We start from the raw sequence: 21,561 nt of genomic DNA, 5'->3' as shown, positions 1-21,561 counted from the left end.
AGGGCTGGGACCTCTACCATCTCTCTGGACAATCTGGGCCAGTGTCTTACCACCCTCAGTGGAAAAAAAACCTTCTTGGTCTCTCTAGTTTAAATCTCCCTCTTTCAGTTTAATCCCTTCATTCCTTGTCCTATCACAACAGGCCCTGCTAAAAAGTCTGTCCTCATCTTTGTTATAGGAAGACCTTATTGTGACCTTTCACTACTTAAAGGGGCCTAGAAGAAAGATGGGGACAATCTTTTTAGCTGTTGTGATAGGAAAAGGGATGATGCTTTTAAACAAGAAGAGGGGAGATATAGACTAGACAGAAGGAAGCAACTTTTTGCACTGGCCCAGGTTTGCCCAGAAAATGGTAGAAGCCCCATCCCTGGAATCATTCCAGATCAGGTTAGATGGGGCTCTGAGCAACCTGATCTAGTTGAAAATGTTCTTGCTGACTGCAGGGCAATTAGACTAGATGACCTTTAATGGTCCCTTCCAGCCCAGCCTTTCTGTGACTCTATGAAGGATCACTCTTGAAAACTGAACAGAAAGATGAACAAACAATCCTCAATTATTTATTTGATAGAAAAATGCATTATATATGATGAAAAACATTAACGAGAAGAGCAGTTTAAAGACTTCCAGATTTCAATCTGCCATTTAATCATTTCTAGCTCTGATGTATTGACACACTGGAACTCAGGGATGGGAATTTATCTTGAACCCTGCCCAGAGTGATGGTGAGGAGAGCTGCCTTCACCAATCTCTGCACAAGACCCAGTTTCTCCTGGCACAGCTGACTGCCGCAAGAGCATGCTGAAGAAGAGGTTGGGCTGTAACTATTTTGGAGCAATCCCTGAGAAAGAGGCCTTAAATAGACCAATATGTACATCTGGCAATCTCAGATGGATCATTGTGCTCCTCCTGCCCACGTACACATTATGGTGATGTCCCTAAATATCAACACAATTTACTCTCCTCAGCTCCACTGGAGCAAGACCTAAAATTTTCACATTCAGGTAAGAATATCTTGCAATTCTTGTATTCATTTGGGTTCAGGCCTTCATCTTGAAACAAAATACACAGTAAAAAGAAAAGGAAACACAGAAGTCAGAGGTAAGGTACCATTAGGGGCTGATAGTGTCATGAAGGACCCACCATTATGGGTACTCAGAGAAACTTGAGGCTTTCTCACAACAAGGCACAAACATATACTCAAATCAAGCAAAGATTTCAATGTGCCTCTTCCCACAGAGCAGATTCCTTCCCAGGAATTTCTCAGCAGACTGAGTGTAGGAATGGGGTGGAAAACCATGATTGCCTTGAAGTGAGGTCTCTGGTGGTAGAGCAGCTGGCAAAACCCATGGAGATCCATGGGGTGTGGGAATCACCCCTATAGGGGTAAGAAAGGGGCTGAAGTCCTGCACACACCACCAAAATTGGCATACATTGGGTTAGAGAGATGAGTGAGAACATTCCCATCTGTGGCACAAAGGAAAGAGGTTATTTACACAAAGCAGGAAAATGTGCTTGAGGTTGCTTGAAGTCTCCCAATTGCTCAGTTCTAGCTGAGCTTCCTTTAGAAGGGGAGTTGGACTAGATGATCTCCACAGGTCCCTTCCAACCCCTACCATTCTATGATTCTGTGATTCAATTCCACATCTTTGCCACTTAAAGCCTTTTCCTGACCTACTTCCACCAGCAACTCCATTTTGGTTTTCCAAAGGAAGAGAGAACTTCTTGACAGATCCAGGTGACATGTGATGCACCACCAGGCTGTGCTGCCTGGCAGTAAGGCTTTGAGCAGCAGAGCCACGCTTACCAGCATGGTGGCAGGTGTAGGGAAGGGAGAAAGCACAGTGCTGAAATTGGTCAGAACTTTCCCCTTCCTTCCTCCTCTGACAGCTGGAGTAGTGTGATGTGAATACTTTGCAAGTTATCTGAGCAATAAGCTACCTTCTCCTTTTAAAAATAGAGCTAGAGAAGCAAGCCTAAATAATTAATTTGATAAGAGAAAAAAAATCAATTAACCCTTTCAAAGGAGGACAAAAATCAATAGCTCTGAGTTTTTTTTCACCTGCCTAAGCATTTCTGGACAGTGCCATCCTTGTAGGTACCAATACCCTGATGCGATGTGTATTCCTACATGGAGCATCACCCTACTGAAAAAATCCCACAACCAAACCACTTGCAACCCAGGAAATTTGGTAAGAAACTCCACATCTCACCATGCTACTCTTTCTCACCCTGACAGACTGCCTCTTCCTATTTTCCATCCTGCTACCCAGAGATCCAGATGCTGGGGATGAAATTACCAGCGATGTGAGATGACAACATTCTGTGTCTGCTCACCAGGAGACAGCCAAAGTGTGGCAGGAAAGCTGAGCCTTGCAGGACTGGTGGCACCAAGCTTGCACTGCCTGCCAAATGAGGGTCCTTCTTCACAGGTTTATAGCCCCCATTTCCCCTTCAGCTTGAGCTCCTTGACAGACTCAAAGCCAGATCCATTTTGGGAGCTGTACTGGCTCCTCCAAGTCCTGGGAGGAAAGTGAGGAGGGATACCTCTGATATTTTTCAGACATTTTAGAGACCTCTCTGAAAGAGGAATGCTCTGATGTCAAGGAGTAGGGCTGGGTCAGACACTGGATGAGTGACAGATGCTTTTTTGAACCTCTGCCTTCCCAAAGGTAAGAGAAAGGGAGTAAGGGAGAGAGGCTGATGGGCTGAGAAAGAAAAATAAAATAGCTGGAACAGAAAGACAAACAATCCAATGAAACAGAGAAACAAGCCCTGATGGCAATGATGTCACCATTGTCACCACTGATACTGGGAGTAGGCACTGGCAAAGTCCCAGAGTGGACTAGGTAGCAGATGGGAACTGGATTCAGGAGCTGGATTCTGGAACATGTGGGTTGGAATTGAAGACAGAATAAACAGAGTTCTTGGATACCAGCCATTGAAGAAGAGGCTTGACCCTGGTGATCCCTCAGCTTTGTATTGAGTATGATGTCCATGGGATGGAATCCCTCATTCGTCACTTGAGGGTCATCTCTCCTGTTCACTCCCCTTCCTGCAGGTGTCACCTCTGACTTCCTGTCCCTCAAGGTGGAGCAGATGTGGCAGTGCCCTTGGTCTGCACAGGAGCAAGACTAAGCCAGAGCCTTTCTGCAGCCCAGCCCTTGACAGTAACTGCCCATCAGTGCTCTCACTGCTAGAAGAAGCCCCTGGCTGAGAAGTCCAAACACTGAACAGAATTAGTTCTGGTCTAGCTTAAACCAGGAGTGCTGGGTACCCATGTCCCTTACAAACACCATATGACACTTCCATATGAATAGTTGCCAGGTGGTGAATACTTGAATTTCACCAAACAGAGGAAAGATGAGGAATATTCCTAATTAACTTCAGTGTACACTCGACAGTGGATATTTCAGCTTTTAGTCCAAGCTTCTGCTCACAGAACAGCAGCATACTGCCAAAATTTGCTTGCCCTGGCACAAAGTCTTGCCCACATCTTGGCAAGGAAAGCAAAGGGTACTGTCTCCATCGAGGACTTTTGCCCCAGTTGAAATGTGACTTAGAACATAAACAGCATACCCTAATTGCTGCCCCCTCCCCCCCAACACTTGAAGGATTTGCTGCCCATTTTTAATAGGGTTTTGCTGAAGAAAACTTTTAATGATGCTGGGGGTAGGTTAAGGGAAGGCATGAAAAATAAGCCTGGATTTTTTCCCAGGAGAGTTTTATACAGATGTCACAGAGGCTACAGTTTGTTTGCACTGTCACTGCTGAAGCCCATGTGACCAACAGCAGGGTTATTTCTGGTAACTGTGTGGAGGATGGGGAGACTGATAGACAACTTGAGCTTCATGGGGGTTATCTCTGTGCCAGTCTCTCTTATTGAAAGAGCACCAGCCTTTTAGCTACTGAAAGGGTTCTGCTATACCATAAGAAAAATACACAACTGAGGGAACATTTCAATTCACAGAATCACTGAACCCAAGCATGGTAGAAGTTGGAAGGGATCACTGGGGATCACCTAGATCCAAACTCCCCTGCTAAAGCAGGGTCACTCACAGCAGGTAGGTTTGGAATCTCTCCAGAGAAGGAGACTCCACAACCTCTCCAGGAAGCCTGTTCCAGGGCTCCAGCACCTAGTTTGTGCTCACTGTCCTATCACTGGGCACCACTGAAAAGGGTCTGGCTCCATCGACTTGCCCCCACCCTTTAGTTATTGATCAGCATTGAGAAGATCTCGTCTCTGTTTGCTCTTTTCCAGGCTAAACAGCCCCAGGTTTCTTGGCCTTTCCTCCTCACAGAGATGCCTCAGTCTCCTCAGCACCATCATAGCCTCTATTGGACTCTCTTCAGGAGTTCCCTGTCCCTCTTGAACTGGAGAGCCCAGAACTGGGGCTCTAGAACAATACTCTAGATGTGGTCTCACTAGGGCAGGGCACAGAGGGAGGAGAAACTGCCTTGACCTGGCACCCTTCTTAAAGCACCACAGGACATCATTTGCCTTCTTAGCCACAAGAGCACATTTTGGTTTTACGGTGAACTTGTTTTCCACTAGGACTCCCTGGTCCTCCTTTGTGGAGGTGCTTTCCAGTGCAGGGAACTCTTCCTCTCCAGGTACTGTACCCTACGCTTGCTTTATAACTAACCGGTATCTAGACAACCATGCAGCTAGGGGAGGTCATTGTTCCTGCTGCAAAGATCATAACTTAAGCAAGATTTCTCTCTATGGAAAGGTTAGTGGAGGATCAGTATTTAGGAGTGAGGCCATGAAGGAAGTGACTCAAGAGGAAGCCTATGCCTGGGATGAGAGGCTCAGCTCAGGCTGAGTAACAGAAAGTTAAAAAACTCTAGACCTGAGCAGCAGTCACTGCTACTTTCTCTCAAAACCTAGCACATCAGACATCATAACAGGACCTGGAAGCAGTGCCAGATGGTTGCTGGCAAGGGTGGACAAATAAAATATCGAGCAAATAGAGACTAGCTGGAGCTTGGTGACAATTTACTTGGCAAATCATGAATTCAGATGCAGATACTGTTCTGCATAAGGGACTGGCTCAGAACATTCTGATAATTTCAGAGGGGTGTTTCTCTGTAAATCTATGTTTTAAATGCCTAAAAATAAAGATGGAGAGTGCATTAGAAGACCTGTACTATAATTACTTGGGAGAAAAAAAATAATTAAGCTACTTAGTTTGATTCTTAGAATTATAGAATCATAGAATGGTTTGTGTTGGAATGGACCTCCAAAGGTCATCTAGTCCAACCCCCTCTGCAGTAAAAGCAAGGGCATCCTCCACTAGATCAGGTTGCCCAGTGCTCTGTTGAGCCTGACCTTGAATATCTCCAGGGATGTGGCCACAACCACCTCCCTGGGCAACCTGTTCCAGTGTCTCACCACCCTCACATTAAAGAACTTCCTCCTAACAGTGAACCTAAATCTCCTCTTATCTAATTTCAAACCATTGTCCCTGGTCCTATCACTTGCAGGCTGTTGTAAACAGTCCCTCTGCAACTTTCTTGTAGGCTCCTGTCAGGTACTGGCAGGCTGCTATTAATTCTCCCTGGAGTCTTCTCTTCTCCAGGCTGAACAGACCCAGCTCCCTCAGCCTGTCCTTGTAGAAGTGTTCCTGTGCCCTGATCATTTTTGTGTCCCTCCTCTGGACTTGCTCCATCACATCCTTGACCTTCTTGTATTGAGGGCACCAGAGCTGTACACAATACTCCAGGTACATTTTGGAGGGGTTAGGGGTTGGACTAGATGATCTCTAAAGATTCCTTCCAACCCAAACCATTCTGTGATTTTATAGTTTTGATTTGAGGCAGATCCATTTCCACACCTTCCCTCCACCCTGTTTGTTGGTCTCCACACTGAACAGACCACTTCACTGTCAATGCAGCTCCTGAAATGCCATAATGAAATCATTCCCTGTGGTTTAGGTTCCAATTCATTATTTATCAGAGGGAAAAAAGCTACCGGAGACAAAATGGTGCTGCAGTAAAGCTTTTATGCAGTTAATGTTTTTAGTCATGATTATTGCACGAGACTTCCTGACCTATAATTGCCACAAGCAGTAACTTCTAAGTAAGGTTACAGATTTAACACGGCCATCTCAGCCTTTTAAATGTGATTTGAATCTATAGCTTATAAGGCTTCTCTTTGCCTTGTTTCTCAGCAAATTCACATCATTTAAGCTTTTGGGTAACTAAGAGAAGTCATATATTACAGAAAACTCAAATGCTTTTCACAGCATAGCCCTCTTTCACCCCAGTAAGTAAATTTCTTTTGAGAAATGGCTGCAGAACAGCATGTGCCACCTTAACTACCATGCAAGAAGTCCTAGCTCATGAACACATGGGCAGTGTTTTCTACAACCATGTGGTTTCACCGAGAATAATTCCTTCACCGCTTGTGTATTGCTCCACCCTATATTTATGTATTTACATCAGAGAGAAAAGAGAGAAAAGTGATCTCCAGTTGGAATAACCATCCACTGCATGTATTATGCTCCATTTCACAAAATCCCAGCATGGTGGGTGATGGGAGACTGCACCTCTAGGGATCAACTAGCCCAAACCTCCTGATAAAGCAGGGTCACACATAGCAGATTGCCCAGAATCACAATGTCCATTTGGGTTTGGAATCTCTCCAGAAAAGGAGACTCCACAACCTCTCTGGGCAGCCTCCTCCAGGGCTCTGGCACTCTCACAGCAAAGAGGTTTTTCCACATGTTCAGATGGAAACTCCTGGGTTCCACTTTGTGTCTGTTGCCACTAGTCCTGTCACTGGGCACCATTGAAAAGAGTCTGGACTCCCACCCTTTAGATATTGATCAGCACTAGTAACAGCATTAATAAGATCTCTTTTCAGTCTGCTCTTCTCCAGGCTACACAGCCCCAGGTCTCTCAGCCTTTCCTCCTCACAGGGATGCTCCAGTACCCTCAGCATCTTTGTAGCCTCTGCCAGACTCTTTCCAGTAGTTCCTTGTCTCTCCTGAACTTGGAAGCCTAGGACTGGACCCAGTACTCCAGATGTGGCTTCACTAAAAGGGGCAGGAAAGCTTCCCTCAACCTGCTGGCCACACACTTTTTAATGCGCCTCAGGAGACCATTGGCCTCCTTGGCCACAAGAGCCCATTGCTGGCTCACATTCAACTTGTCCACTAGGACTCCCTGGTCCTTCTTTGTGGAGCTCATTTATGTACTGATTGTCATCTCAGTCTGTAGCCTAGAGAGATGTGTTTGAGACATTACTAACACTTGCACTTGTCTCTTCTCATGCTGAAATGAATGCAAACACAATTTCATTACTTCCTCCTCTGCCTTTCTTTGTGAAAACACCATTGAACATGAGACACAGCCATGGTTCTCCAACAACTGGAAGAGATTTCCCAAGTGAACATGTCTGGAGAACTGCACTCATGCCTTTAACAGTCACAACAATCCAGAAGGCATGAAGCACAAATAATTGCAACTGAAATTAGGAACTGCCCAAGAAAACTTCAGTGTCATGGGGGATGTTGTTGCCACATCAAAGATCCTTGGAGAGAGAAAGCAACACCTCTGGCTGATCCCCCTGCAGTCCTTCTGCTTTCAGCATCTATAAAGAGAGACTTGTCACCTGCTGGGTGCAGCCGTTCCACACACAATAATGCTCCTTTCTTCCCAGTTACACAATTCTCATTCATTTCTTGCTAAACCATTTCAGAACACTCACAACAAATCTGTCAGCAGCTGCTACCCCTGACCTTAATCCTCCCCTCTCTTTGTCCATCTGGGCAGGGCCACCATTCCCCAGCAGCATCCGTGCTGCCATGGTCCTTCCCCTTTCTCATCTCTGGCTCACTATGCCAAACCCAGACAAAGAATACAAAAATACATGTTTAGAAGCTGCAGGCTGGATCAGGTCCAGAGAAGGCCACAGCAATGATGTGAGGGCTGTGAGGACAGGCTGAGAGAGTTGGGGTTGTTCATCCTGGAAAAGAGAAGTCTCTAGAGGGACCTTGCGGACTTCCACTTCTTAAAGGGGGCCTATAAGCAAGACGGGAACAATCTTTTTAGCGGGGCCTCTTGCGGCAGGACAAGGGGTGATGGTTTTAAACCAAAAGAGGTTAGATTCAGACTGCAGAGAAGGAAGGATTTTTTTTTCCACCAAGGGTGGTAAAACACTGGTGCAGGTTGCCCAGGGACATGGTAGAAACTCCACCCCTGGAACCATTCCAGGTGAAGTCGGACAGGGCTGTGAGCGACCTGATCTAGTTGAAGATGTTCCTGCTTACTGTGGGAAGGTTTTACTAAAAGCCCCTTAAGATCACTTCCAAACCAAATCATTCTATGACAAAGGCACCCAACACTTGCCAAGCCATGATTTCATAGTTGTTTAAACTCTCACTAATAACAGATCATCTAGTTGTGAAGCATCTTTGCTGAGAAAATGTGTGAAAGACGTTCCCTAAAGATACCCTGGTGGCTCCAAGGAAATGCCATTTGAGGAGGGTCAGACGTTGGGTTAAAGATGTTTTGATCTTAAAGAAAATCCACTTGCTACTATCAAACCTTTGAGAAAAGATCTGGATGGTAGATTCTCAGGAGATGAGTGGTATGGGTTTTGCACTGTTGTAAGTAAAGAAAACAAGGAAAGACTTTTCTGAATGCTGTTGGTTTCCCAAATTAAATAATATATATCAGTGCTTCTCATGAGCTGAATTAGGACATCAGGAAGGGGAAAATTACAGTTGCAGGGATGTTGCTGAAGCAATCTGCTAGTGATGGAGTAATTTTTTCTCTCCTAGCAGCCTATTGACTCAAATGGTGACATTAATAACCTAGACAACAGGAGGAAAAAAATGGTAAATAAGGCTTGTCAGTGATATATGTACTTAGCAAATCTGTGAGCATGCACTGTCTCTCCCTCTAAATCTGTATGGAACTAGCAGCTTTGGTAAGTCACCAAAAATCCTAGCAAATTCCTAGATGGCCAGTTCTTAGAGACATTACAGTTTCACAAGGGTATGTGACAAAGAAGTGTTCACAGCAGTAGGAAAACTCTGAAGCTCTGATGGAGAATGCCAAAAAAATAAAAAGGCATTAGAGGGAAGGCCAGAAGTAGTGGAAAAGTTCACAGTAGGGAAAAAGAAAAAAAAGGGAAAAAAATAGGTGAATGTAGTTATGGAAAGAAATCATCAGTGAAGCTCAATGCTGCAGCGGTGGAAGTGAGGACTGAAGGAGAAAGAGCTTGTTATGGTCAGTATAGTTAATAAAATACTAGAGAGAAAACCTTATTGCCTGATGAAGAAGTATCACAGAATCCCAGCATGGCAGGGGCTCAAAAGGACTTCTGGAGATCACCCAGACCAACCCTCCTCCTAAAGCAGGGTCACCCACAGCAGGTTGCCTGAGATCACAATGTCCAGGTGGGTTTGGAATCTCTCCAGAGAAGGAAACTCCACAACCTCTTGGGGAAGCCTGCTCCAGTGATTGGTCACTTTCAAAGTGAAGAAGTTTTTTTCCATATGTTCAGAAGAAACTTTCTGGGTTCCAGTTTGTGCCCATTGTGCCTTGTCCTGTCGCTGGGCACCACTGAATAGTGTCTTCTCACAGAGATGCTCCAGTCCCCTCAGCATCTATGTAGCCTCCACTGGATTTTCTCCATTACTTTCCTGCCTCTCTTGATCTGGGGAGCCTAGAAGTGTACTCAGTACTCCAGATGTGCCCTCACTAAAAGGGGCAGGAGAGCTTCTCTCAACCTGCTGGCCACATAGTTTTTAATGCACCCCAGGAGACCACTGGCCTCCCAGGTCACAAGAACACATTGCTGGCTCCAAAAGAATCAGTGGAAGTATCTCAGGCAAGAATAGTGGGATGATGAACCTACACAGCAATAAAACAAGCCATATGTGTGTATATATATATATATATATATATATATATATATATATATATAAAGGCAGTATTATGGGAAAGAAAAGCACTGTATAACCTTTTGGCTAAGAGGACTGAACATCAGGGTTTTGATGAAGTCTTTCAGAGACGACTGGTGTTTAACTGGAAGACATCAGAATTGGATAAAATCCATCAGCATTGGTTAAAAATCCTTACCAATACATTTCTTAGCTCAAAACACAGCTGCAGGAAATGTTCCCAAGAGCTGGAGGGTTGGAGCATGTTTATGACAAAAAGGGGAGGGGGGGAAGGGAAAGAGGTGGCATCATCATAAAAACCTTTAAGTGACTCAGCAATGATTTGAGAGCTCCTTATTGAAACAATCAGTGAAAACCAGAGTTTTTGAGAGGGGGAGTGTCTTATCACAGTATCAGTCAGGGTTGGAAGGGACCACAAGGATCATCTAGTTCCAACCCCCCTGCCATGGGCATGGTATCTGGGAGATACCAGAACAAAAAAAGAGTCTAGATGTGGTTTTGATAATTGATGCAAAAGCTTCTGAAATCATGACAGCATCAGCACAGGAAGGACATGAAGAGGTTGGAGCTGGTCCAGAGGAGGCCACAAAAATTATCTGAGGGCTGGATCATCTCTGTTGCGAGGGCAGGCTGAGAGAGTTGAGGTTGTTCAGCCTGGAGAAGGATCCAGGAAGGCCTTAATTGAGATCTTTCAGTACTTAAGTGAGACTGGGGACAATCTTCTCATCAGGGCCCATTGTGACAGGATAAGCAGTGATGGTTTTAAACTAAAAGAGGGAGATTTAAACTAGAGAGAAGGAAGATATTTTTATGCTGAGGGTGGTGAGGACTGACCCAGGTTGCCCAGAGAGGTGGCAGATACTCCATTCCTCAAACTACTCCAGATTCGGATTGCATGGACTTCTGGGCAACCTGATCTATTTACAGATGTCCCTGTTCATTGCAGGGCGGATTGGACTAGATCACCTTTAAAAGCCCCTTCCAACCCAAACCATTCTATGGTTCATGTCATGAAACAGTAATCCAGCAGCACCTGGGATGGGGGAGGGAAATGCATGAGCTAAGACACAGCAGCAGAAGAGGAGGTAAGAGCATTGTGAAGTACAGGGCAAGTGACTTCTCATCACTCTTCCTCTCTGTTTTGACTTTGCTTTTATTGGCAAAGCTGAAACACACCAAGCAATGATACTTAGGATAAAAAAAAAAAATGACAGCCTATCTCACACCTACTTCAAATTAAGTGAACAGGAGGAGAGCAAAATTAATTTCCCAGTCAGAAGTGCATTTTTTTTTTTAAAGGGGATTAGAATTTTATTTCAACAGAGCAGCTCCGTATGTATTTCACACCAAAAAAAACTCCTACTGAAAGTATCACAGGGGACATAAATAGGTGAAAGAACACATAACAGCACTGGTGAGTGCTAGGAATTCTTCCAAAGATTATGATTTTAAAAGGAAGGTGGCTTTAAGAAAAGAGTCCTAAAGACATTTCAGCATTCAAAATACATTAAAGGTAATCAACACAGATGCCGTCTACTGCGGGGGACCCCAGGGAATTGTACAGCACGAGAAAGCACTGAATTAAGCAATAAACATGACGGTGGATGTGAGAAAATCTTGTTGTTGATCAGATGATGGAGGAAAAGGGCTGAGAATAGCCCAGGATATTACAGAAAATGAGCATATGGTGACAGTGAGCTACTTCAGAGAGCTACCACTGCCTAACTGGGTCTTGGGCAACGCTCCAGGACTGGATGGGAAAGATGTTCCCTCTGAGTGTCAGCCTTCAGACAGACAGAATGCACAGTCAGAATGGATTGGGAAAGAGCTACATGGCCTTTGGGTCACTTGTCTCCTGATATCTAAAGAACTAGTGTTCCCTCTGGCATGTCTATAATGCATTCCTTGAGAGCTCTGTGTGCATTAAATGTTCCTAAAGAGGAACTGCTCCTGGTAGTTATTTGAACACATCTTGAGGCAAGTATATATTTTATTTTACTTTTTCTTTCCCTCCCCCCATTAATGTCAATGGTGTTGCAACAAATTTATCTGGTGTGTATAGTACTGTGTCTCTGCAACTTTTGGCTCCTCTGTGCTTGTGTGACCTGCCAAAGACAAAAACCTTCATCTTATCACCTACTGTGACCTTGTGAAATTCTGACTCCCAGAGAAACCACCACTCCTGGTACAGAAAAGCAGATTATCTCTACTACTGCTGCCACAACTTCTTATGTTACATCTTACACTCTGTTGTGCCTCCAGATCAGCATGAATGACCCCATTCTACCTGTCATCTTCCCCTTTTTCCCTAGCTCCCTTCCAGCTTTTGCCTCTTAGGGGGTAAAGTCTGCTTCCAAAGTAAGGGTTTGTTATGACTTGAAATGCAGCAGAGAGACAGCAGAGTCAGTTGTGCTTCCCTTCTCTGTGAGGCTGCAGCAACCTAAGAGGCATAGAAACATTTAGGTGGGAAAAGACCTTTAAGATCATTGAGTCCAACTGTTAACCTAGCACTGCCAGGTCACCACTAAACCATATCCCTCAGCACTACATCTACACAACTTTTAGATCCCTTCAGGGAGGTGGACTCCACTTCCCTGGGTAGCTTGCTCCAAGGCTTGACAACCAACCCTTTCAGGGAGCAAACAACCCTTTTGGGGAAGCAGGGTAAATTCATCCTGGTTAGGGTTAGCACTGCTGGCCCAGTTTCTTTCTCAGTGCTCACCCACTATTTGGTTCCTCAAACTGTTCAATCCCAAAGACCATCAAGCAGTATCTAGTGGACATGGGTGTTAATCAACCACAAGCAACATATTTGGCATTGTGGATGACATGCCATTTTTGTATAGTATATAGACCACAGACCTGAAACGTGGTACCACGTCCATCAAGCACAACATTAACAAACAGCACTCAGAAAGCAGGACAACATCTAAAACATCATGTAGTCTTTCATCTTTTGTGCTAGGCTCCTACTTTATCTAAGTAACACTGATATTGATCAGCTCTTAGGTGTAAAATGCTCCAAAAGTCTTGCACTGGACTCCTCATAACCCAAAAGCACAGAGGAATTAAATAGGGCTTGTCCTTATAAAACTGAGTCAGGCTTTGTACCAGTTGACTTGCAAGCAATGTTTGAGAGATTAAAATAACACATAATTGCAGCAGCTCTCTAAATCTGACCAGGGCTCAGAGGATAAATGCCTTACCTCATTATGTTTAAATGCTCTATCTCACTCAATCTGGTTTAAAACAGAGCAGAGGCTGCAAGCTGCCAGTCTGCTGTACTGGTAACAGAAAAGAAATCCTGCTGCAGCTCAGGATGTGCAGTGAGCAAAGACCAGTGCTCACTGTTTGGATTTTACTGTCCCCTGTTCCTCAGCTTGCTCACTTCCAAGGATCTGAATCACATCACCTAGCGTGACCATGTGTCAACTCCAGTTGAAATGATCCCTCTCCTCAACAGCGTTGCTGGACATGAAGTACAATGTCTTTTATATATTACAAAGCACATTCCTGCTGCCTCACTCATGCTGGTTGCTCCCACTGTAAGCACTGAGCAGCACCAGCCACAGTGGCGGCCTGCTTATCTGAAGTGCCCTCTCAGACAAGTCACGCATACCTCATTTGACTCTCAAGTAGGTGGAAGTCCCAGTCTGTGGAGAGACAGAGCTAGCTGGAGTCAAATCAAAGGTAGTTTTGCTCCACTAGGAAGGCAGACTTTGAGGAGCCAGTTTGAAATGGGACAGAAGCCCTGTGAGAAGCCCTGGACACAAGCCCCGGCATTGTTTCACTGGCTCTCTCTATTGTTTCTAAACGACCAACTCATTTGGGACACACAACAAAGGCGAGAAGACCTCTTGGGCAACTGTGCAAGCAATATCAGTAGGCATTTCATGTAGGAGTTAGTCCAAGATGCTTGCGTGTCAAATTGCCCCTCTCCCCCAGCAACCCTGCTTGGCATGGCTTTCCTGATGGTCACTTACCTCTTTTAACTTGTCCAGCTCATTTTGCAGCGTCTGCTTGGATACTTCCACCTCAATGATCTGCTGCCGTAGGACTTCGTTTTCATCTTCTGCTTTAACACGTTTCTCCTCCACACTCTCCAGCTCGTGGTGCAGTCTGACAGAAACATCTTTGGCTACCTGATGAGAAGAGTACAAATGCATGAAGAGGATCTATGAGAAGCAACAGCTACAGAATTATCTCCTGGAGCAGGAAGCGTACTTACAACCCCAGACAGCCAAGAGATTTTTAATTCAATTATAAGACTGTTGATGGAACACTCCAAGCCTTCCAAGTACCAAAATGAATATTAATTTCTAATAAAGAAATCCAAGATGAAAATCTATTTGATTACCTATCTCCAGCTCTCTCTACATAACGCTAAGACAATGTCAAGAACAGCAGGAGGAAATGGTAATGCTTGAACTCGGTGATCTTCAAGATCTTTTTCAACCACAGTGGTTCTGTGAGCCTGTGACACAAGTAGGTACCAAACCCACTCATCAAAGCCTCAGCACATCACATCCATAAAACAAAAGATGAGGGATTGTCTTGCAAAGCTGACAGGTCATCGATCAAAGCCACATCCGTGCAGCAGTCTCATCTCCCTAAATGTGCTTCTCTAGCAGCAATCACAACAGAGATAGAGTGATATGAAAGCACAGAAATAGATGTTACCTTAGGTTTCCTGAGTCCAGACTAACAAGAAAAGAACTGCTACTCCAAACCCATTTGGAAAGGTGATTCATCAGGCAAATAATATGAATTGCTGAAATGCAGCAAGTCAGCAAAACAAAAGCCAACAAACTAAAACACTTCAATATCTCTATCACTTGACTCTATGTACCAGATTTTTACTGAGCACAGTATCATTTCCAGTATGATAAGATCATCATTTGTGTGTGGAAAAGGATTTGGGGGTGCTGATAGATGAGAAGCTGGACATGAACAGACAGAAGCTGGACGTAAACAGACAGTGTGTGCTTGCAGCCCAGAAGGCAAATCACATCAGAAGATGTGTTGCCAGCAGATCCAGAGAAGTGACTGCCACTTTGCTCTAATGAGACCTCACCTGGAGTGCTGTGTATAGGTCTGGAGCCCTCAGTATAGGAAGGGCGTGGACCTGATGGAAAGGGTCTAGAGGAGGGCCATGAAAATGATCAGGGGGTTGGAACACCTCTATTATGAGGACAGGTTGAGGGAGCTGGGGTTCAGCCTGGAGAAGAGGGGAGACCTAATAGCAGCCTTCCAGTATCTGAAGAGGGTGTACAAGAAGGAGAGAGAGAGACTGTTTACAAAGGCTGGCAGTGACAGGACAAGGAGCAATGGCTTCAAAATAGAAAAGATTTAGATTGGATATCAGGAAGAAGTCCTTTACTGTGAGGGTGGTGGAACACTGGAACAGGTTGCCCAGGGAGGTGGTTGTAGCCCCATCCCTGGAGATTTTCAAGGTGAGGCTTGACGAGGCCCTGGGCAACCTGATCTAGCTGGGGATATCTCTCCTGACTGCGGGAAGGTCAGATTGGATGACTTTTGGAGGTCACTTCCAGCCTGGACCATTCTGTGATTGTTTTCTGTCATAAAAGAGAAAAGTATATCTGGCATATAAGAGTTTGATGACTCCATGCATCACTCTCATGTTCACACTGGGAACCAATCATTCCCATTTCAGAAGGGTTTTTTTTTGGTTGGGTTGTTTTCTTTTTTAAGTATAAAATGCTTAATGATTCTAGTGATAAGTAGAATTACAGAAGGTATTTTCAAAACAGCTACCAGACAGCAATATTAGGAGAGACCACCATGTAGGTAAGCATCATGCCTATACAAGGCTTAGATTTGATGGAACCGTTTCTGAGAAATATCAGAACTGCTTCAGCATGAGCATAATTTTTTGCAGGAATATGGGGGTTTATGGGACTAGCATTTTCATCCTCTATCTGAAATACTGGAGCAGTCTGTTTCCATTATGAGTAACTCATTAGGCACTATGAAATGCCACTTTGACTAGATTTTTTTTGGCATAAGCAAGAAGAGAAAAGGAAAGAAACAAGATGAATTGGGGAAAGCATATCAGATTTTGCCTACAGTTTTGCAGAGCTAAGGTTTCCAGTAAACCCAATATAACAAACCCCTTTAAATCTTTCCAACTCACAAATGTAACTTGACTGCATCTCTTTCATTGTGAATCCAAGCACATGTGGGGTTTTTTTTTTAACTCACTAAACACATCTTTTTATGATGATAAGCTGCATATTTGCTATCCACTGTTGAGGAAGGAAATTGCTCCTGATGTTTGGAGAACTACTGCCTGCTTCATGTGTCACCCGCCCTCCCATCGCAGGCAGCCAAATCCCCGTCTGCTCTCATTCACTGTGAATATTGAATCCCTCACCCACCTTTAAATCTTGTTCCAGGCTCCTAATGAGCTCTCCATCCACGTGGCCTGTTTGTGCAACTTTCAAGCTCTTCTGTTCCGCTTTCCTGAGACGATATTGCAGAATGCGGCAATTCTTGTTTGCCCGGTCCAGTTCTCGCCGCAGCTCCTGCAGCTGGTAAACATCTTCTTCTAAATAGCTGTCACGCATTTCTTCCATCTCAGCCCGAAGTTCATCCAGCTCATCCTGTGAGAAGGGGAAAAAAGTGCTCCATCATAACTCCAAATCTCACCCGTGGGAGCAAAATAGGAAACACACTCCCCAGGATCCGGTGTTAATGAAGGGAACCAGATTGCAATGTACAGCTCCAGAAGTCCAAGCAGTGTAAGTTGTATCCCAGCACTGACTAATTACACTAAACTAAATTAATGAACCCTTGTTACATGTCTTACAATTGCTTTAATAATTCAAAACAGACCAGATGCTTGTCTGCCTCCTGAAACTAGGAACACCTTCATTTTACCATCTCCAACATAGTCCTGTTGGAGCAAGTTCAAAGGAGGTTACAAAGATGATGTGAGGGCTGGAACCACAGAATCACGGAGTCGTTCAGGTTGGAAAAGATCCTTGGGATCATCAAGTCCAACCATTAACCCTATTCTACAAAGTTTACTACTAAAACACTCTACTGTGAGGCCTTGAACCCCTCTACTGTGAGACCAGGCTGAGAAAATTTGGGTTGTTTGGCCTGGAGAAGAGAAGGCTCCAGGGAGACTCACTGGTGGCGTATCAGTACTTAAAGGAGTTGATAAGATAAGAACAGACTTTCAAGCAGGGCTTGTTGTGGCAGGACAAGGGACAAGAATTAGACTAGAGAGAAGGAAGAAATGTTTTATGCTGAGGGAAGTGGGACCCTGGCCCAGATTGCCCAGGGAGGTGATAGATGCCGAGTTGCTGGAAACATCAAGCTCAGGTTGGACAGCGCTGTGAGCAACCTGATCTGGTTGAAGATGCCTCTGTTCACAGAATGATTCTAACTAAAATCAGGTTTGTAAGACACTGTCTGGACCAATTGTTTGCTTTATTTAGACTACAGTGAACCTACTATCTCAGCATCACTGGGTGATGAGCCTTTCTAGGGACCTGCACTTCCTAAAAATGAAATCGCACCTTGAAAATATTAATGAATCTTTATGCCAAATACCAAACAGCTCCATATGAAGATGCTGTCCCAACAAAACCTTCTACCCTGCATGTGCTTAATGACAGATGGGTTGGGTGTGGGAGAAACTGGATTTCTGGTGCGTGCAGACACATTGCACTAAGAGAACCACAAGGACAAAAGAAAACCTGTGCTTGTGGGAATAACCTGGTCTTTCATCTCTGGGCATCTTGAACTGTCCCAAATCCGTGTTACACTACGAACAGCACATGCTCTTCAAAGTCAGATTTAAAGATTTACAGCTGAACAGGATAAGCTCTGTGATTCCCATTTCTTTAATCTGTGCATGACTGAAGTTCCAGAGGTAAAACTCTTACGAAGGTCTCCCAGGCACAGGTGTACAAGACATTAAACTGCTGCGTTAGAAGAAAACTATGACCCCACTTTAAACAAAGCTGGGGAGGGGAAATGCAGAAAACGGGCCAGGAGGAGAATATTTGAAGTGCCCCATTCATTTGGGGATTGTTTTCTTTTTAAACTGCCTTTGATATGCACAGCTTTGAAAACATTCAAGGAGAACTTGCACCAGGACTAGCTGCACTCATCCCAGACCTTCAAATGACTACTGAAATACCAAGGATGGCTGGAGACTGTTTTACACTTAGATGAAACGGAGAAGACACTGCTATGCAGTTGGCTCCCTTGAAAAATTCCACCTCCAGGCTGGATTATCCATGTTCAGTCCCTCCAGGAACATGTCGGCCTACAGCCTCCTGGTAGTCCTCTCAACCATTCCCCCTTCCCATGGCATAACTGGATGGACAGTTATGTTTTTTCCCCCCCCTCTGTATTCATCTTGCTCCATTGAAGTTTTAGTTACAGATGAGGGACAATTCTTGTCTTTGAGCACAGTCCACGCCAGAAGACATGCCGAATATTTTAATCCTTGTTTCCATAGTTATGTTAGAATTTATAATTCACAGAATGGTTTGGGTTGGAATAGATGAAAGATTGTAGAATCACAGAACGGTTTGGGTTGGAATGGACCTCCAAAGGTCATCTAGTCCAACCCCCTTTGTAGTAAGCAGGGTCATCCTCAACTAGATCAGGATGCCCAGAGCCCTGTTGAGCCTCACCTTGAGTATCTACAGGGAAGGGACCTCAGCCACCTCCCTGGGCAGCCTGTTCCAATGCTCCACCAGGCTCATGATAAAGAACTTGTTCCTAACATCCAATCTAAATCTGCTCTGCTCTAGTCTAGAGCAATTGCCCCTTGTCCTGTCACTGCAGGCCTTTGTATTTTTCTTGCAGGACCTGTTCAGGTAGATATAACCACTCTGCCTTAGCAAGAATATCTTCTGTTAGATCATGCAATTGTTTGGGTTGGAAGAGACCTTTAAGATCAGATCAAGTCCAACCATTAACCTAGCCCTGCAAAGCCAGCTGCCAAGCACCAGTTTGCTCCAAGCAATAGCTAGAGTGCTCCTCCTACCAAAACCCTATCCACATATAAAACACCCAGTGTTTATACAGCTACAGTTAGTTGAAGCAGCATAAGTCAAATTTTGGGTAAGCATAAGGCTTGTTATTTCAATTAACTTTTTAATATCATCTTCAGAATGCTAACAGCAGGTTAATAATTGGGTTGTAAGTGGAGAATTTTGAAGCACAGATCCACACTAAAGGAAAACATCTGTCGTCAAGAAATTAATGGGATCTGGTTTACAATCTGATGTTTATATTTAAGAACTAAGTGATGGAATTTTGTGTATTAAAAGGAATTTTAATGTTATTGATCATCTCCCTCTTACAGGATGGATATGGACATGCTGGAATGTGTCCAGAGAAGAGCCACAAGGATGATCAGAGGGATGGAGCACCTCTCCTATGAGGACAGACTGAAAGAGTTGGATTGCTCAGTCTGGAGGAGGCTCTAAGGAGATCTTACTGTGGCTTTCCAGTGTCTTAAGGGGGGCTACAAGAAAGCTGGGGAGGGACTTTTTAGGATGTCAGGTAGTGATAGGACTAGGGAGAATGGAGCAAAACTGGAAATGGGTAGATTCAGATTGGATATTAGGAAGAAGTTCTTCACCTTGAGGATGGGGAGGCACTGGAACAGGTTGCCCAGGGTGGTGGTAGAAGCCACATCCCTGGAGGTTTTTAAGGCCAGGCTGGATGTGGCTGTAAGCACCCTGATCCAGTGTGATGTGTCCCTGCCCATGGCAAAGGGATTTGAACTAGATGATCATTGAGGTCCCTTCCAACCCTGACAGTTCTGTGATTTCAAACTTCCTTATCTGTATCAGGGTTTGGAATTAGTCAATCTAGTTGGCTTCTAAAGACAAATAATTCACAATATTTAACTACAAACCATTTATTACAACCAAATTTGAAAGTGAAACTAATTTTTAACAACCCCATCTCCAAACCACTCATCAAACCTGAACATTCCCAAATCCTTTCAGTGGGCCTGAGAGGTCTCCCAGTCTTCAGAGTCAATCTGAGGGACTTGAACCCAAACAGAGGACCTTTCCTCCCATCAAAGGGGTTCCTCAAAGACTTACAAGCATTGTCATGAGCTATATTTCAGGAGATACATGTCTTTTACTTCTAGGAAAATTGAAGTTCTCTCAACCTCCCTTAACAGCAGATCTCTGACTGCAAATCTGTGATTAATTTTGTTATGCTTGTCTGTGCTTTTGGTTATAAACACACAGCTTGCTCTTCTGTAGTGCAATTTTTCAGATAAACTGAAAATTTAAGCTACAGTCAAGAAACTTGTACTTTAAAGCTTTGCACAGATCTCCTCTCAGTTTTTAGTTCATTTGTTTGTTTGAGCTGGTTTGGTTTTTTTGACTGAACTGAGTTTCTTTTCCACAATTAATTTTTGTCTGCTCCCCAAACTTTCCTCTAGAAATCAGACCTCCTTGCATCTAGGAATTCAGCTTCTTTTGCATGAGCTTCAAAGCACAGCAACATACACCCAAACACAATGAGGGCGTGAGCAATTTTAACCATCTAAGGAGGAGAAACCTCCACCATACATGCTGCTCTACTACTGCAGTGCTTGGGGCTTAGATCTGCAGAGTCTGTCCTGGCTGGGAAGGAAAACCCCAACTGGGACAGATTAAATCTTTTTGAGTAACAATATCAAACCCTGGGCTTGTATATGAAATATATACATATATATACACATGTATATATATACACACATTCATACATACACATGTACAGGGATATGTCACTTCTGAAACACCAAAATATACGGAAACAATACATGGTTCAGGTTTCATGTGACAATGTCTGCAATACTCTTTTACTAGGTGCAGTAAAGATGTTGTTTTGCTCTTGATACAGGCCACAAAACCAGTAGCAAAGGTATAGGTGCTTCTAGTTCATAACAGTTTATTCTTCTTGGTAGGTACTTGTGAGTCTGGAGTAGAGGTTGAAACCTTCTGTTAACTGAGCTGTTATGATGACACCTACAAAACCAGGGCAGCTTAAGCTCTCCTTCTAAAGTGATGTGCACACAAGAAACAGAAGCAGCTAAGCTGAAGACCCAGAGGAGTGGAAATTACAACTGAAACTATGACAGTCCTACCTCCTAAACAGACAGTCCTACTGCCTTGGAGGAAAATACGTTTAACCATTAATGAAATCAACACAGTCATCCCAAAACCTTAAAAATTCCAAAGTCAGGCATTGTGAGTGAGAATTAAAGGTCTTTTAAGGGGTGAGACACTGGAACATATTGCCCAGAGAAGCTGTGGAAGCTCTGAGCCTGGAAGTGATCAGATCCAGGTTGGATGGGATCTTGATCAATCTGATCTAATAGGAGGTATCCCTGCCAATGGCAGGGCAGTTGGAACTGGATGATCTTTAAGGTCTTTTCCAACCCAAACCAGTGTATGATTCTATGACAAGAGGTGTTGGGTTTCCCACCATGAACTTTAACGTTGTAAAACCAAAGAAAGAAATCAGAATAGGTGCCTAGGAGTAATTAAAGCAAACCAGTAAGAAAGTGGCCATCCCTCATCAAAAAATGGAGAGTGTGCTCCTTTCCTTAAACAGGGAGGACCTGTTCCAGCATTCCAAAGTGGCAATTAAA

General features: G+C 44.1%; 1 protein-coding gene across 8 annotated transcripts in view; it reads right to left on the bottom strand.

The window, feature by feature from the left end:
- MTCL1 (microtubule crosslinking factor 1) overlaps positions 1–21,561 on the bottom strand; it is a 124,526-nt gene that overhangs the window by 91,684 nt on the left and 11,281 nt on the right. For all 8 annotated transcript variants that reach the window (XM_068147599.1, XM_068147592.1, XM_068147595.1 and 5 more), the window contains exons 2-3: positions 16,313–16,537; positions 13,898–14,056 (exon numbers count right to left, since the gene is read on the bottom strand). In XM_068147599.1, the coding sequence (XP_068003700.1) occupies positions 13,898–14,056; positions 16,313–16,537 (384 nt within the window). The remainder of the gene's footprint in view (positions 1–13,897; positions 14,057–16,312; positions 16,538–21,561) is intronic.

Source organism: Melanerpes formicivorus, unplaced genomic scaffold (genome assembly GCF_026170545.1).
Source record: "Melanerpes formicivorus ecotype bairdi unplaced genomic scaffold, bMelFor1.0.p_v2 SCAF_15, whole genome shotgun sequence".
Taxonomy (NCBI): domain Eukaryota; kingdom Metazoa; phylum Chordata; class Aves; order Piciformes; family Picidae; genus Melanerpes; species Melanerpes formicivorus.
The sequence above is the reverse complement of the archived record's forward strand: the minus strand, read 5'-3'. Positions and strand labels throughout refer to the sequence as shown.